Here is an 18,051-nt window from a genome sequence, read left to right on the forward strand (position 1 = left end):
CATCTCTGCAGAAATAAATACTTTGAAAGACATAAAAGGGTGTCATGACGCCTCCACAGAAGCTAAATGCACTTGAATGCATGCATTCGCTCCGTCACGTTATGGCAAAGCAATGCTTCACACATGAGAATACTAATTTCAAATTTTCAGTCGTTAGTGTCGATGAAGGAAGACTGGGGAAACATGCTTGTCTGTGCTTTAAACGCAAACAAAATCCATATAGTTCGAAGTAATTATTTCTTAGTACCTGCTTAAACTGGTAAATGAGAAGAATACCTGGAACCACACATGCTTCGCCAACATTGTTGCTGTGCATGTGCATTTTGACGAAGCAACAGAAAAAGCTTGCCCAGTGTTTTAGTACATTAATGCAAGAAGTGTAACAAAATTATTTTTATGAATCATTGTTTTACCCTCTTTGTTTAAAGCAGTATGCAACACATAAGGCTGCATTCACTCCATCAGTGAATGTCTGCAATTCAGCTTTCAGGGTCTGCGACACAACAGTGATGCCCACATAACAGCTCTCTCGCCAAAGTTCAGTGCACGGGCAATTCAAACTTGTGTATCCAACCTGTAGCAGCTTTCACTGTGCAACAATGAAGCAGGTTCAGTCATATTCATACAAGTAATACATTAGCAGTGTATGAGATTTTTTTTCATTACTATTATATTTAGACACATATGCCATAAAATACCCCCCCCCCAATTCTCACAAAGGCCACTGCAACAACTCTATGCGTTTGTGTGCACTCAATGTGCCAATGCTGCAGTCAATTCTTTCTGCAATGCACTTATCCAGCACAACGATTTGCATAACAGCTACTACCACATTCATAATTTTCTTCTTTGTTTGTGGCATGTAGACAGTTTCCATTATTCCTGAATGCAAAACTGCTTCAGTAACTATGTAGCATTACAAGTACAGCAAGTTGAAAAAGAAGTCAAAAAAGGAGTCCAAAGAGGGCTCTGCCACGAGCATAGAACATTCCATAACTCTAGCATTTTACTTTCTTGGTTGCACTGCAATTTGCAATCTCAACTCTCATTTTTATAGCAAGTCACATTTCGATAAACAAAACAGAAATGTCTGTGTCAGGGTTTCTTTGCAACTTGCATCTTGCAGTGCAGGCCATCTATCTCACTTGGTCTGCCAACTTTAGTAGCCAGATGATACCTAACAGGTCTCGCTTGTCTCGTAGTAAACAACTCTCCTCGCCTGCGTTGTACAACTCTGCCGAAAGCTCAACGCCCCAAGGAACATAAATGCTTTGTCTGCGTGTGTGGCAGCGACAGCAGCAGCTGTGGCAGCAGTGGGGAGTAACGGGGTGCGGAAGTAAAGCGACGGCTGCAGATTCTTGGGCAGTGCCTACGTCTCGTTTTCTAGCAGATGCAGCTGCCTTCTTCGTCTTTCATCACTTTTGGCGGTTCTTGGGGCTTCAGCGGAACAGCTGACAAGGCGTGCCAAGTCAAGGTGACTACCACACACAAACAAATGCACATTCCATTTTCCTTCATTTCTTTGCGTGCAGGTAGATAGTGGGGGAAAGGAAAAGACAAATGCCACACAACACTGACATTTAAGGCACACAGTTGAGCGTAGCTTAAGGAAAACTTGGGAAATAGCGAGTTTTACAGAACTTTCTCACAGTTACTGTGTTTAAACATTAGAACTGTGTTTTACTGTGTAAAACTTTCCTAGAGTTTAATAAAATGACAGTATGGCCTTTCTTCAAGGCTTTGAAATTTCACACGCAAACACCAGCTTGCGTTGTCTTGATGAGCACCTGTAGTACTCCTCAGGAGAATGAAGAAAAAGCTGCTTTGCCAACAAAGCTTGCAAACGAGAAAATCTAAGCATGCTTACAGATTTAGCTGTACTCATTTTGTCGAGCATTTCTTACCATTTGGAATAGATGTAGTAGTAGTGACAGGTTTTCATTGGTATCTTTCAGCGATTTCAATCTCCCCCTTCCCGTTTCAATGTGTAGGGTAGCAAACTGGTTGTCCTAATCTGGTTAACTTTCCTGGCCTTTCTTCTCTGCTATTTCTTCTCTTCAATGATTTTCTGCCGTCCTCGGTATCTGCTGCATTATTGCACAGAACAACTGACACCTTGAACTGTAGATCTAAACATGTGATTCAAGGCTACCACTGTTCTGTGCAGCAGATGAGGACACTGGTTCACAGTGAAAGCAGACTTTGCCTGTGTATAGTCTGCTGACTTGGGAAGTTGGTTTTAAAGAAATTTCTTCAAAATGTGGCAATCGATAAATGTGTTACACTTAGGCAATGAATGAAGAAATGTACTATTTACTTGTGCAAAAGTGTCCAGGTTTCCATGATAAAGCATATATTTATCTATATCATATGATTGAGGACAGCAGTCAAAACTTGCAATTACAAACTTTGCTCTACACTCGTCAATTTCAGCCTGCACATCCCAGTTATAAATTTTATTTTTACATCGAGCCTGTGGTCGCACATATGTTCATATATAACAGGTACTCGCAGGTATGCAAGCACCTAGTATGATGCCTTCAAACTGTGCATCTAGGTTGTGCAGACATTCGGCTCTTTGATGGATTCTAAGAAACTTGCACAGAGGGGCACATGAAAGTATCATTCAGTATGTGCTACATCTTCTAATAAGACAACTTGATGCAAGGTACAGTTCAATACCACACATTACTGTCAAATTAACATCTCGTCCTAAAATTAGCCCAATTTTGCATTCCTTTGAATTCTAAGAACGAAGTGCCTGACACTAATTTTCGAGTACAAACAGCACACAAGCACTCTGCAAATCAGAGTTACATTGTGCATTTTGGGTTGGTTTGCTACACAATCAAGTTTATGGTCAAGAAATAAAACTTAGTTCTAATGTGCATGGAAGGCAATGGTTAAAATGTAAAAAATATGTGAGACGATATTAGCCCGGAAATTTCAACTTTGCAGCCACAGCCACAGTGGCATTCTTGTTAAGCAAATCGTGCGAGGCCAAAAAATTCGCAGTAATCTAATGTTGGTGCAATATAGCTGAAATATACATAGAAATAGATGCAATACACAAACATTTTCTGTGAGAGGGCATTTCAACAGCAGAAATATGAGCTGGTAAACACAATGCAAAGTAGCTCATGTCTTGCAACAACGACTTATTCTGCCGAAGTCACCTAGAAAACACTTCCTTTAGGTGCTAACCACAGGCTTCTAGTTTGGAATGTAGACCACTGCGATATGCCTGGCCACACGTTTTTGCACCGGAAGTATTATTGAAATTATTATTAATACTGTAATGAAGAACACCCATATTTAGCAGAAAATGCACAACTGAAACAGTAGTCTAAAATGATGCAATGAAACATGTCAGAAATAGGATTATGTCTACTTCTCTCCAACTAAACTGTTATAACGTCACCGATGTCACTAAGCATACCCATACGCAATAAGTGTAAACCTCGTGTAATTGTGGTTATGTAATGATACATAGCATGTATTTTGTAAATGCTATGCACCGATGTGCAACTTGATAACAGTCAAAATATATTCTATTGCCCCGCATCGAAACCCAAAGTTCTGGTGTTGTGTCCGCACCAAAGCCGCCACAAAACAGCTTGAAGTAAAGTGAGACTTCAGAGACAAAAACATTACAAAGACACGAAAAAAAAAAGTTTATATTCTACAAAACAAGAACAAACAGGGACACAGAATGATAAAGTAATGCAGATCAATGAGGGCAAAGAACTCTCACAGAATGACAAACTTCTATCATCGCAAGAGTCTGTTAAAGAGTTTAAATAAAAAGAAAAAGTGAACAATGGCTGCTTCTGAAAACGCAAAAGCAGAGTTCCAGAAAGGCTTCAATAAAAAACGTAGACAGAAAAGCACGCCCAAACAGCTAACAATTACAAAAGCCCCCGTGTGTGTCTCGCCTCTTTACAGCAGACACTAACTTGGATGCGTAGACGTCGAATGCAGAGGCTCGATCCTAGCGGCTTCAACGATCGCAAGAAAGCAGAGCATGTGCTACAGCTAATGTGCCACGAGGCCGAGGAAAAAAAAAAAAATTGCTGCATCGGCACAAACTGTGGCACCTGTACTCCCACTTCTCGTAACATTTTCTGTCCTTGTTCAACACTCAGTAACACTGGACGACCACCGATTTCTACTGCCCACAAGGCTGTCGGTTGATTGTACTTGTACGTGCCGTAAGCATGCCCAAGATAAACTGCGTGTCAGTGTGTCGCGTTTGCGTCTAACGATGCGCATCGCATTATGGTGGTAGTGGTGGACGGGTTGTTTAAGTGCAGCACAGCAGAGCATCGAGTGTGGCGTGGCTGCCTTTTTTTTCGCTCTCTCATTTTTTTTTTTGCATTTTTCCGTGTAGACCCGGTCTTAGCAGGCGCAACCGCCTTCGGGGCGCGGTGTTTCCGTGGGACCATCTTTGAGATCGACGTCCACAACTGGTGGTGAAGAGGAAAATGGAGGATGGGAAGGGAGGGGCTTTGAGTCAAGGAGACCAACGAAACAAACATGACAAACCAAAATAAGCAAAAAAGAGTGAGATGATGCACACCATGCTGCATGCAGGGACAGTAGCAATCAGCAATAGGGATGTGCGAATCAAATGCATAACTCAACATTTAGGCTACGAGTTAAAGTACAAAACAAAATACACCAAAAAGTGCTGGCTTGCACTCTCACGGCGAGCAATTGTGTGCCTACTTAAACACTGCTAAAATGACAATGGGCAACTAGAATAGAAATTCATATGCACCTGATTGATTAACTAGACCAACAGACACTATTGATGTATCATTGCTTTTTTGTTCAAAGGTTCACACTTATTCCTACATTATGTCTGAACTACTAGGTATAAGACTGTGCATCCATTTCTGCCGAGATCATAAACGATTGATCAACTAATAATGTTTGGTATGTCACGTAGGGTCACATCTGCGCTATGGGGAGCAGCACAGTCGGGGACTTGATAAATTTCAGCTGCATTTTAGGATTCAGCCCTTGCTATAGACACTAACGCAGATGTTCTATTGTATCCCATCTTAGCTGAATTACTGATTCGATACCAGGGTCACGCAATGGCCTGATGCTGTCACCTTCAAGTATTTAGTAAATATTCGCACAGCCCTAATAAACTAGCCATAGAGACAATGAACAAGAAAACAGCAGACACCAGAATGAGTAGCCGAAAATAAAATAGAAGTAACACATGCTGTACAAGATAAACATTTCGTGAAAAAAAAAAGCAAAGTGTGAAATAAAAGGTATACAGTCAGCTGCCAGATTGCCACAAGAAAGAAAGGCACCACAGCGAACAAAAGACAGCCTGATGACTTTGCTTTTCGTGAGACCTTGAGTTGACAATAAGAAACGAGACTGCTGCTATGAAACTGCAGAGCCAGTGACATTTTATGTGCCTCAGACCTGCCTGTAGAATGCGTGTTCAGCAGTTGGTGGCAGTGCTATGAGAGAAGCAGTGTTGCCATTACATCGCAAACACACCTTGTTGAAGCAAGGCAGCAGGGCGATCGGAAATTTGGTGCAACATCATGGCAGTCAATGACAAAGTGCAGTACAGGCCTCTTTCTAGGGGACGGGCAAGCACAAGGCATGTTCATATTTTGCAAATCTCAAAGTGCCTGACTGAGGGACAACTTTAAACGGCAATAAAGGGAAAGCTATGGGGGACGGAACTATTGCATGTGCGAAAGTGCACCAGTGGTACCGAACAGCAGTTTGGGTTTTGTGCAACAAATGCTGAATTAGCCTAGCTTCTGCGCACAACAGTGTGACATTTGCCCAAATGTGCACGAAAAAAAGAGCAAAAGTGAGCCGCATTTAATGCTTAAGTGTGCAATTCAATTTTTTTTTTGCTATTGTAAAGAAAACGTAGATGTTTTCTTTTGTTTTGCCCGGCTTAAGAACGAATCAAGGGAGAAATGCAAGACGTTTTCCAACAGCAACTCTCTCCTATGCACTTTGTCTCTACAGCTTTCCTTTCGAAGCAATAGAACGTAGTCGGGGAGCTTTATTCTGTATGCTTGTACAGCGCATCAAAACTACCGTAAGTAAACAAAGATTTGCAGTAGCAATGCTCCCACCAAGGTATTTGCTGAAAACTTTTCCCAAGTAACGCGAGAAATAAAGAAATACTGCACATTATGCTACTATACCTCTAATATTAACAGATGCATATCTGTTACCATGTTTTCCTTGGTGCCCTTCTTTTATTTGTGAAGACAGGAAATTTTAAGGGCTTGTTTTTTGCTGTTAGACACAATATTAATGATAACCAACAGACAATGCCATCTTAGAATTATAGTCTGCTAATACTTTTATTTGTGAGGCTTAAGGTCCTAAGACAATGCAGGAGCTGCGAGACCATTGTAACAGGGGCTAAAAATCAATTTCGACCACTGCGGTTTGCTTACAGCACATCTAAAGTGAAGCACTGCAGAGCTGCAGCAGTAGATCTGTTTGTAAGGGCTAGTGATGACAGCACCCTTCTATCAAAGGACAAATATTTAAGTACTAGAGTTAAATTCTCTAACGTTCAAATTAACTACGAATAAAAAAAGGTAGCACTGCCTATGGAACAGTTTCGATAACCTCGAGTTTCTTATATCCCTTAAGATCTCACACACCGATTATGTTTACTATTTGCCTTCATCAGAACACAGTGATATGCCATACAAAAGTGACAAACTGCTGTGCCTAAAGCTTTATACATAGCAGCTGCCACCAGCTTAATAAATGGTGTTGATGCTCTCCCTGACAGTGTGCTGAGTGCGTCAGGTTCAAATAGCCATGATGCACTGCCCAGCTGAATGTGACTGGCAGTACAATAGCGGACTACCAACACGCTGTCAGAACAATTGTACCTAAAATTTCTGATGCTTTCGGCTGCTTGGAAGAACTAAAAAAAGATTCTCGCGAGGACATGCAGCAATGGCTGTATTATAGTAATGCATATCTGAGCGTTGCGTTCCCTCCGGTTTCGACTTTGCAGAAGTGCTGAAGTTTGGCAAAACAGTAGTAGCACAGAACTGTGAATATATGGGTGAAAAAAGACCCACTCATTGTGCATGACTTCATAAAATATAAACACATGCAAAGATCATGCTAAAGTGAAGGAAAAACATCACGAGCCCCACTTCCAACGTGCTTTACAGCATGCTGCCACTATGTTCTTTCATGATGTGCGGAGGCCAAGACTTCAAAGCTGAACAGTAGTGCATGTGAATGCAACTTCAGCCAACAACAAATGCGTAAATGCAGAGATTTGCAGATAATTGGTTTATGTACTGGGAGGTTCACCACTTGAAGTTGCAGAGTCGGAGTGAATGCAAATAAATAAGTAAATAAAAATAAATAAAAGGCCAATGAAAAAAAAGAAAAGATTGCGACCCATACAGCAATGGCAACAGGATGCACAGCCCACACCGGAAATGGTGTCCTAGCTTTCAGAGATTCAATCATGATATGTCAAGGAGGAGTGAGATGTAACTGTTGGAGCAAAGACATTCACAGTGCAGGGAATAGAGAAATCACTGACACCAAATAAGCCAAGGTGTAGAAGGTCAGAGAAACGTCACACAGTTTAATGGCCCAGCTCCAAACATTTCGACCATTGTGAGGCATAACTTTTACATGTTCACCCAGGTCAATGCAACTTGGGGATATACACCAACAATTGGCTAGAACACATTACAGTCACAGCAAAAGGTACACTTCATTTTGATTGGATAGCTACATTGATAATCATTTTGGTCTGATCAGGTTATTTTGTTCTGGTCTGGCTGTCCACCCTTACTAATGTCTGTAAGAAGCTGCCCCAGATAAAGCTTCGCGGTTTCATCCACAGCTTAATGATAGAAAGTTACTGCCCAAATAAAGCGACAAATTACTCTGGACTTCTAGGCAACATCTCAGCATAGTGTTTCATTGCAAACAGCCCAAATATGCCCTCCAGCATCGCAGCAAGTTTTTTCAGTATATGGGGTATACATGTTGTGTAACCCACCGCCAAAAGAGAAAATAGAGGCCACTAAGCCACAGCGGTACGCCAGCAAGCACCGACGAGTGCTGCCAAATCCATCACAGTCACAGGGTACAAAAATAATGCAGCATAAGGTGATGAAACCCAGCTTGCACGACGAAGTACTGATGATGTGGCCTACCCTTTAATTTCAAACAAAAACACTGAAAGCAGCCAGACTATTGAACAGTGTAAGCACAAAATTAAGAAAAGAACAACATACGTCCTGTGTTCATGCTGATCAATGTTCAACTGCTGGACAATGTATACCACCAAGCCCGATCAACCATGCTGCCATTGCAACACACACTATGTACCATGTCGCTATTTAAGATCTTCACATTACGACTGTGGAGGTTTCTGGTGACGTCAAATAAAAATAATGCAACCATATTACGTGCTTGAAACCATGTAAAAAGAAGTAAGGCGGGGCATGAAATGACATGCATTTCAGCAAATGTCACAACAAGCCTTTAGAAAGCCCTAGTGCCAGCACTAAGGTAGTTTCAGCTACAAATAAGACAGCGACTTGGTTAACGACTGACTTGCCCAAAATTTATTAGACCGGGACCTAACCAGACAATAGTGGAAAAGAACAGACATATAATCAAATACAAAGGGACAAAAAGACAGTTGGGTGCCACTCATGAATAAGGACAACCAGAATGCAAAAAGGATACTGTCTTCTTTCGTTCGTTCTGTGTTTTCCATCCCTGGCAGGGCAGCTGCTACACGTCTGAAGAGCTGCGTGACAAACAAAGATGCAACCAGGTTGATTTTCCAGTTCTATTAAGCATGCCCCCCGAATGACGTACGACAGCCACTGAAGTTTTATGAACTCGAATTTCTAATGCAGGTAAAAGGAAAAACAAATCTAGCCCTTAACAAACAGCTTGATCTTCCATACAAACACATGACTAGGCCTGCTTTATTTTTATAAATATAAGCCTTTGAATTTGAATGCACAGCGAAAAACTTGCTTGAGACAATGACTGCACTGCAGCGCGATTTCAGCCAAATCACAAGGGGCGACACGAATCTTGCCATGGTGGCCATTTTGTTCTATAAAGGTTTTATTTTTTTTAATATAAAATTTAAATCGTGCTTTCAAATAAAATTACTAATGAGCATGGATTACAGCCCCCGTAATTTTATTGCTTTATTGAGTCTGAAACCAGTTGAGCGAAGCAGTTGCGATTTTAACTGTTTACACAGCTATTGAACACAGGTACACATAGTCCCGCCGCGGTGGTCCAGTGGCTAAGGCACACGGCTCCTGACCCGCAGGTCGTGGGATCGAATCCCGGCTGCGGCGGCTGCATTTCCGATGGAGGCCGAAATTTTGTAGGCCTGTCTGCTCAGATTTGGGTGCACATTAAAGAACCCCAGGTGGTTGAAATTTCTGGAGCCCTCCACTACGTCGCCTCTCATAATCATGTGGTGGTTTTGGGACGTCAAACCCCACATATCAATTAAATCAAACAGGTACGCATAAGATGAACAGGCATTAAAAAAATTCAAATGCGCTGTATTTAAGTGCCAAGCAGTTTAGATATATGAGACATGAAAGATAAATTTCAAAGGGGGACACTAGCAAGGGGTGTCCTCCCTAGCCAGAGCACAAGAGGTGTCTGACCCCTTTGACTTTGCCGTGATTTATGCAAGTGATCGCAAGCTTCAAGAGAAATACACAAGCATACTTGAATTCTGCAAATCTCTTACAGTTGAGAAAGCATGGTTCCCTCACCTGCTTGACATTGTAGCCAGACTTTGCACTGGTTTCTATGAACATTACATTGAGCTCTTTTGCCTTCCTCTCGCCATCCTCTGTCGTCACTTGCCTGTAAGTCAAGCAGAGAATACATACAAAAGAAATTAAAGAACAGATGACCTTATAAAAGGACTTCCAATTTTCTTGCATGCACAAGACACTTGCTTACCTCTTGTCAGAGAGGTCAGTCTTGTTGCCAACAAGCATGATTATGACATCATTACCCCTTTCCGTCCTGACATCATCTATCCACTTGGATGTTTGATGGAATGAGTTGGCATCTAAGAGAAAAACAGGGTACGTATAACCAACTGTTACTAGATGAATAATTTAAATACGAAAATTGTGGCACTTTCGATAACTGCAGATAACATGAACGTCAAAAACAGGACATGAAGACAACATGTCTTGTTTTGTCATCATACTGTCCCTATATTACGGTATTATGGTGTCTTCTTGTCACACGATTATAGTGAAAATGTGGTCACACAAACAAAGTGTCTGTAGCACTGCATGTGCATAGTAAACTACTAATAAACGAACTAATTAATCAAAATGGTTCTAGGGCTAGCCTGCCCATGAGACAGATGTAGTGCAGGATCCCTTAATTATGCTATTTATGATTATGCTAACAATCAATTGGTACACCTTATCCAATGAAAGGAAATAACAACTTAGTGACGCCTCGCTCCTAAAGGGTCAGTTCCTAACAGAAACTCACATTCGAGATATAAAAAAACATCAAGCATTGGAGATTGTTCACATAATAACTAAGATTTGAGACTACATGTAAGCTCTCATAGCTTTAATGAAACTACTATACAGCTTTTGTCTGTGTAATACAGCTTAACTGTTTTGTTAAACTGCCATAATAGCACTCTTATCCATCAGACTGCACAAGTTAAGCCAACAATGCAGTAAGCCCCTGCACTGTTTGAACACGTCCATGTGTGCATGCATCTCAATCTATGCGAGACATAGCTTGCAAGTTTTTTTTTACTCCTTAACTGCTTTGAACGAGCAGAGCAGAGCTCGTCCAGCCGAAACTGTCACCAAAATGGTTTGGACAAGTAGAACTTGTCGCAGCGGAATAAGTACTCCCCTCTGATGAGCAGGCGGAGAAGCGTGCGCTAATGGCTTACATTGTGTGTCATCCACTAGATGGCAGCATCTTCTTGAAGATTTATATTTTTTTTATTGCGGCAGGAGCGCGCTTCTTGTATGGAAAGACAGCGTGCAATAACAGCGACTCATACATAGCTGGCCTGTGAGCCCGACAAAAAAAACTATTCATTTTCGTCATCTTTGCATGATGATTATTCAAGCACAGATATTTATCGTTTGCCCGGAAGTGAAGACAACGATGACAGTAAATCGAATGCAGCTCCAGTGATCATGAAGACAGCTCGGACGCGAACACTGCAAGTGCCCGCCAGTGAAGCCGCCTTGCGTTACTCCACGTTTTGAAATTTTCCGCGCAACCCTGAAGCTCCAAGAGTGAAATGCCCCAAGGGTGCTTAGCCAACAGAAGTGAAGAAAAATTTGGCATATGTAACTGCTTGGTTTATAAGGTTTTATATTTTATTAGCAGCAGGTAGCAGGTTTGCTATGTATTTTTCAGAAATACACTTAATTCAGTAGGATTTGACTAAGTATGTGGCGAGACTATTTTTTTCAACATCGACTAGCTACTTTTTAGTACAATCAAATTCGAACTCAGCAATAAAAAAAAAAAAGACAATTTTTGACTGGAAAATTTAAAAAAAAAAAAAGGAGCAGTTAAGGGGTTAATAATAGATAAATGATCAATTTTCAATATAAGCAGATATTTCTATCTGAGAGAAGTTGAACAACTCACTGGTTATGTCATAAACAACTACAGCAACTGTGGAATCCCTGATGTAACTTGGAATGAGGCTCCTAAACCGCTCCTGACCTGCAGTGTCCCACAGCTGTAGACGGACCTGCACGTGAAAAGAAAAATATTTATTCACCTAAGCTCTCAGCAGATGTGCCCTATAGGACGCATCGGTAAATAGCATACTATGAGAATCACGACAATAACATTCTTTCCTCCGTTACTTGGCAATAGCCTAAGAAATTGATACACAAAACATTCGTATTCTGTCAAACAAATTCACACCAGATGCAGGCTGAGAATAAGTACATTATGAATTTCAAGAATCAACATTCCACTCTGTAAAACTTTCCTTACATTGGAGAGTAAAAAAACGAAGAGGGGTTGGGGGGGGGGGGGGGGAAGAGGAGCAATACAGCAAGCCCAGACACACTTTAATTAAACTAAACTACAGTGAACTTGCTTAAACTTAAAACTGGTTGGGCTAGGCTGCTAAAGCTAGAGGGCAAAATTGACATCAACTGCACGAAATTTTTTAAATATGAAAAATGCACAGGCAAACGTGGGACGATGTTCAAGTTATGCAAGTAGAGAAATTACATATGCTTTCAACTGCTCATTTCAAGACGTAGGACAGCACTATTTCACACATGTGATACATATTCCAGGAGCTCAATTTTAGCAACTCATTTCACAGTGGTGAAGGTACTCAGGACGGTGCCTCAAAGTTGGTGTTTATAGCTTAAATAGGCATCACAAATATTAAAAAGACACTGCCTATTTGATATAAATCGTCTCAAACTGGTTTTTATGCCTTAAAAAAAGAAAAAAAAAACAGTTCTTGCAGTTTTTGCTTGCCCAGTATTATCTAACACACACACAAATAAACCCAAATTAAAAAAAAAGCAACTGCACAACAATATAGGTGTGTGGTTTCATTTAATCCGACAATGCAAAAAAAAATTGAACTATGAAATACCTAAGTGACTCTGTCAAATACAAGCACAAAGCAAGAAACTCACTGTGCGGTCTTCGAGGTACATAGTCTTCGACAAAAAGTCTATGCCTATTGTGGCCTGCAAGAGGAATGAAGTTAGAACTGCAGCCAAACTATAGCACAATGTATGTACAAATTAATGCAAATATACTGTGACAGCAATGTCATCGACACTAGCAGCATTACTATCGTTACCACTGGTCTTCTCATACGTACTCGGCAGCAAACCGACGAAGTGGATATACATCATCATATCCCAATAAATGAGCTATAGAAAGCATAGAGCAAATGCCTTGCTTTGGCAGCTGGAATGAGTGTTGTGCACACACCACACCGCAGTGCATGCAATGAACTGAGTGGAACGAAGAGCCAATTCAGAGTTGAAATCTGGCAAACCCTCTCACTAGTCATCAGACAAGCGTTACCAGTCATTCTCATCTGAATCTCATGCAGCATTGATACATAATGCCATTTATAAATGCTCATCATCAAGCCAGCATTGTGACACACTTTGTATTTTTGAGGACACAGCCTTTCGCTGCACAGAAGCACTCATCTCACTAGCTGTGTCACGGCATGATACTTCCACGCACAGAGCATCGCACGAGGAGAGCTAACACTATCCCTTTCAGTGCTTTGCCTTCTGACAAAACTGTAATTCTGTTTTATCTGCAAGTAAAAAGGTTATGTCTTTAAAAGTCATGCTAAGCAAGAAAATCTACTCAAGGCATCTGAAAAAAAGTTGCACAGGACCTTAGAAAGCCTGTTCTATCATTTTACTTCCTTTTTTTTCATTTTTTAGTATTATGAATAATAATGTCTACCTTGTGAACATAACCTATTCTAAGCCATCTGATGCTATTTTATATTCTTGTATTTTTCATATAGCACAATCTCTTTCAATCCATTCTCATACTCCATTCCGCTCATTTTGCAGTGATTATGAAATCTTTTCACCCCTGCACAGGAAAATAACTGCACGAACTTAAAAGAAGACACTACAAAAAAGAAACATGAGCAGACTGAGTGCAATTAATTTGTATTCTATGCAAACAATTATATTTCTGCATAGCATGAACCAACAAAATGTCCCTTTTCACCTTGTTTGGTAAAGTTGCCCCATGTATGTGTCATTTTCAATACACTCTGTCAATTCTAAATGCATACAGCCCCGAATGAAAAACGTTTCAACAAGTCAATCGAAGTGCAAGTCTGCTTATTTCGATTTCGTCATAGATTTTGTGGGATCAAAACATTATTATTTATATGTCGAAAAGCATTTCAGCAAGCACAAACAGCACCAGGTGTGGCACCCTGAAACCTAGGTAAACAATCGTGCACTGTGAGCAAATATTATCGCAGCCCAAAACAGATAATCAGATTTACTTTTGGAGAAACTTCGCAACATACACTTGTGTCTAGTGAATCCACTGCATCATGATTACAGAGGATCAACGTTGCTGAAAGATTACATGCCAGTCTCTGGATAATTCTCAAAAACCACCGGTCAGATGGAGAAAGACTAGCACCAAAGAATTCTGATACCTAATAAAAAGGTACTCATAAGGACTGTTTATGTTATGATAAAAAAGAAAGAAAACAAAGTTATAAGCACAACATTAATACAGTAATTGAAAATTAGCTTTAAATGTTATATATCATAGAAATTATACCATTGACATTTGAGTATATACAGTATCAGTCTAAAGTTGGAAATTTCTGCAGCCCTATAAGAATTGATCATTAACATTTCAATTTTTAATAACAGCTGGCTAAAACAAATCAGTCCTTTGGAACCCATTTACAAAAAAAAATATAGCTGAGCGTATAAGTTTTTGTTGAAAAAAATCTTTTTAAGAGCTGGTAGATCAATATTTTACACTTTGAAGCCCTTTGAAGAAACACTTTTTTGGCCTTATTTTTGCTTTCACCGTAAGCCTGAGAATGTCAAATATTTTCTTTGCTGAGCTACAGCACTTTAATGTATAAAGTATTGGTCTAAAGTAATTAAAAACATAATTAATGAAACAATTGCAAATTTTGTATTGTGAGGGTGCCAGTCAGGAAACTAAACATGAATACGAACTTTTTCGGCATTATGACTTACTTATGTTTCGATTTCAAAAATTGGTACAGCTGGGAAAAAAAGGCCCCAGTAAAAATACCTAATAGGTTCTGCGGTCAGATGGGTTTTTCACAAGTAAAGTTTGAGCGTTTGCTTACTAGTACAAGTTACACTAGAACTAACACATGGCCCTTTATCTTGTAGTAGTATCTGAGTGGCTTTTTCCCATCAGCCATGCCACTCATGCGAACAATGTTAAGAGCAGCATGTCTGATGACACTGTGAATAGGCAAAATGAAAGGTCAATCCAAAGCAGCTGTATGTCACTCCAAACACATGTATGTGCGTCGGTGCATTGTACTTCTCTTGCCAATCCTTATGCAAAACAACAATAAAAAAATCTATTTGGGGAGCTCACACAGTTAACCACTGCAGGTACATTTATACAATTCTTTAGTATAAATGGATGACATCATGCTGGCTGTCATTTGTGATTAATTAGGATGTTGCTAACTAGACTGTCCCTGGCATGGTCGGTGCTTAAAAAGAAGTGACCTTTGCCCCACATTAATAGATTCTCAACTGCCTTATTTGACAAAAGCCATGTAAAAGCAAGCTAGTTTGAGAAAATGTTGCACTACTTTTAGTTTTGTGAATTTCACACTACAAAATACCCTTTCAAATCAAAATAGTATTAAAAAGAAAAAGGCCATTCATTTATAAGAAGAGAAATGTGGAATGCACAATGTTGTAGAACGCTGACCTAAGTGGTGACCAATTTTCTTCAAATGAGCATCCAACAAAGATTACGAAGTCAACACAAGTAAAGAGCAACATAGTTATGGGGAATAAAGGACAGACCTGGTATGTGTTATCAAAGCTGTCATACATGAAACGTGTGATGAGGGAAGTTTTTCCAACTGAAAGAAAAGGAAAGCATTTTCACTATATTGCTGCAGGTTTTATGTTTTGTATAACTATGCCAAGGCACTTGAAACAAGCAGCTCCAAAACAGTATGTGACCTCAGTCCTATAACACATTGATTGTGACTTCCAGAACTTTAAAAGCTTCAGGCATTGTTTGTAGATATCATTGTTCTCCACACTCAAACTATGTGACACACAACATAGATCACAATGACATACAGACAGAATCACACATGTCTATAGCAGAGGAGCATGTGGCTGTGGACGCTGCGCAGCTACGACCTCACGTTAGCTACATGCTTTAATTATAGCACTAAGACCTAGAATAGTGTGCGACTATGTTAGGCATCATTACAACATCGGTCTATGCATATTTAAGCATAATACACCAGCTGAAATGGCCAGCTGGGCACTCAAGACTAAGGTGGTTTGATCTGTACTACATATGCATGCACCAGTTATGGTACACACACCTTTTGCACTGTGCCAATCAACTTGCCTCTGCATAGTCTCAAGCACTGGCAAAGCAGGCAGAGAGGACAAGGTTTTCTCTTCTGGCCCAGCACGGTTAACCTCTCCGCCTTTCACACTCTCTCTTATATGATCCAACAATATATGCTGGCTTCTCCTATATCATATCAGCGCTGCCACGCGAAACATTCTCAGCGCCATAAAATAGATAAGCACAATACTGATAAGGCTGTGGCCCAAATGTTCAAAATCATTTAATTCCCACAATAATAACGCAGATACATGAAAAAAAAGGGGGGGGGGGGCGGCGGCGAAATGCTTTTGAAAGGACACATTTGCTTGTCCATTATACCATTTACGAGGTCTCCGTAATAATGAATTTCAGCTATTCAACGCCATGACCCGAGTTTTCGATGGTGACGTGTTCTCGTGAGCATCTGTGTGTGCGAAGTGCTGTCCTGGTTGTCTTTGGAAGATGTCGCAATCGGTAATCGCACTGTGCGGCTTCAGGCTACATACAAATCGCGGAGGCCGTGGAAACCGAAACCGGCAGAGCATAAGCGGCAACTTAACTGTGCCGGCGCATTTCCGCATACGCGGTTTGTCGGCAATGTAGCCAGCCGACAGCGTATTAATCACGCGCACAAATCACATTCATGCGTGAGCGAGCACTCCATTCAAACGATCGGCACGAAAATAAAAGGAAACTAGGTTAGTCGCTTTCGTCCACGCACTTTTTACGCTGGTGTGCTTACGCTACCACTACTTTTTTGTTGCCCTTTCCATACTTGTCCAGCTAGCTCGCTGTCGAGGTCACTTACCCCTACGCATTTTTTTTTTCCTAACCGGCGGCCAACCCGCAAGACACTAGCGGACGCAACGAAAGTAAAGTCTATCGTCGCAATCACCTGATGTTTCCCGATACGCCACCGTCCCTACGTTAGTTGACTGTGCCGCTTCTCTACGTGGAAAAAGCAACCGCTTAACTCGCATATGCAAACGCGTGATCTAGATGGACGCGGTCGCACCTGTTTATAAGCAGGCGCGCGCTACTTGTCGAGCGAAAGAAAAACGCCGAAAAAAAAAAAATGTTCGGCAGTGACCGCATTCCATTCGGCCATCGGACAGCATCCTGGGCAGACGGGTGGTCACACCAATTCACGCGAAACGCCGACGTCATCCAGTCCATCGAATTTTGCTCGAGCCAGACAGCCGGATCGGTAAAACAGTTCGAAACAGGAAGGCGGAGGCGTGGACCGTCGCTACAAACTGCGGTGCTCGATTTTACCACATTCTACGGTGCGCTTTACGGACACAGCGTGTGTCTAGGAACGCAAATGAAAGCTGAATACAACGCACACGACTGGCTCAAAAATTTTCCGAAACTTGGGGAGCGTTGAATGAGGAATTCGGCAAAGTGACAGTAGGCCTAGTACCGTGTGTTGCTGCAACGGGACCCTCGCCCACTGTCTAACGAAGCACTATTTTCGCTTTCTGGGCTCAGGGAGGCAGCGCCGGAGCTCAGGCCACCGGCTCAAAACGAGGCACCATCCCGAAAGACGCGCGATTCCAGAGGCGATTGCGGAACTGCGCGTCACGCCCGCGCCACCGGTCTACGTGGAAGGGGCAGGGACAAGTTCGACTACTCACCGCTCTGTTCTCCCAGGAACACAAGCTTGAACTTTCGCAGAGGGTTGCCGAAATCACCAGAACTGGACATGGCTGCGTTGGCAGGAGGAAACATACAAGAGCCGCACACACACGCACGCCGGCAAAACACGCGCACACGGTATCCTGGGGACACGAGCCCCCGCACAAGATTTTGTGTTGGGCCGGCCGAATATCGAAATCCAGTAGCTGAACTTTTTTTCGTCTTTTCTGAGTGGTCTGCCGTCGAGGT

The 18,051-nt window shown here is 41.4% G+C and overlaps 1 protein-coding gene across 2 annotated transcripts; it reads right to left on the reverse strand.

The window, feature by feature from the left end:
* Window positions 1-1,144: 1,144 nt before the first annotated feature.
* On the reverse strand, window positions 1,145-18,032 carry Rab6 (RAS oncogene family member Rab6). Of its 2 annotated transcripts, none has more exons than XM_075891260.1 (8): window positions 17,802-18,032; window positions 15,615-15,673; window positions 12,714-12,767; window positions 11,692-11,797; window positions 10,003-10,114; window positions 9,810-9,903; window positions 8,743-8,806; window positions 1,145-1,451 (listed from the first exon to the last, which is right to left on the reverse strand). In XM_075891260.1, the coding sequence occupies exons 1-8, from the start codon at window positions 17,893-17,895 to the stop codon at window positions 1,384-1,386; spliced, it is 651 nt and encodes a 216-aa protein (XP_075747375.1). In that variant the 5' UTR covers window positions 17,896-18,032; the 3' UTR covers window positions 1,145-1,383. The 2 variants fall into 2 exon arrangements, with proteins under 2 accessions (XP_075747375.1, XP_075747374.1); XM_075891259.1 differs by lacking the exon at window positions 1,145-1,451 and adding an exon at window positions 3,851-4,466.
* Window positions 18,033-18,051: the final 19 nt, after the last annotated feature.

The sequence above is a fragment of the Rhipicephalus microplus genome, chromosome 1 (assembly GCF_043290135.1).
Source record: "Rhipicephalus microplus isolate Deutch F79 chromosome 1, USDA_Rmic, whole genome shotgun sequence".
Taxonomy (NCBI): Eukaryota; Metazoa; Arthropoda; class Arachnida; order Ixodida; family Ixodidae; genus Rhipicephalus; species Rhipicephalus microplus.

What these genes read in the sequence shown, in the direction of transcription:
- Rab6 (XM_075891260.1), bottom strand. Translation starts at nt 17,895, where the DNA reads ATGTTTCCTCCTGCCAACGCAGCCATGTCCAGTTCTGGTGATTTCGGC. An exon ending in TGTACCTCGAAGACCGCACA is followed by an intron (nt 11,798 to 12,713) that starts GTGAGTTTCTTG and finishes TTTCACGTGCAG; the next exon opens with GTCCGTCTACAGCTGTGGGA. An exon ending in AGTTGTTTATGACATAACCA is followed by an intron (nt 10,115 to 11,691) that starts GTGAGTTGTTCA and finishes TTTTTCTCTTAG; the next exon opens with ATGCCAACTCATTCCATCAA.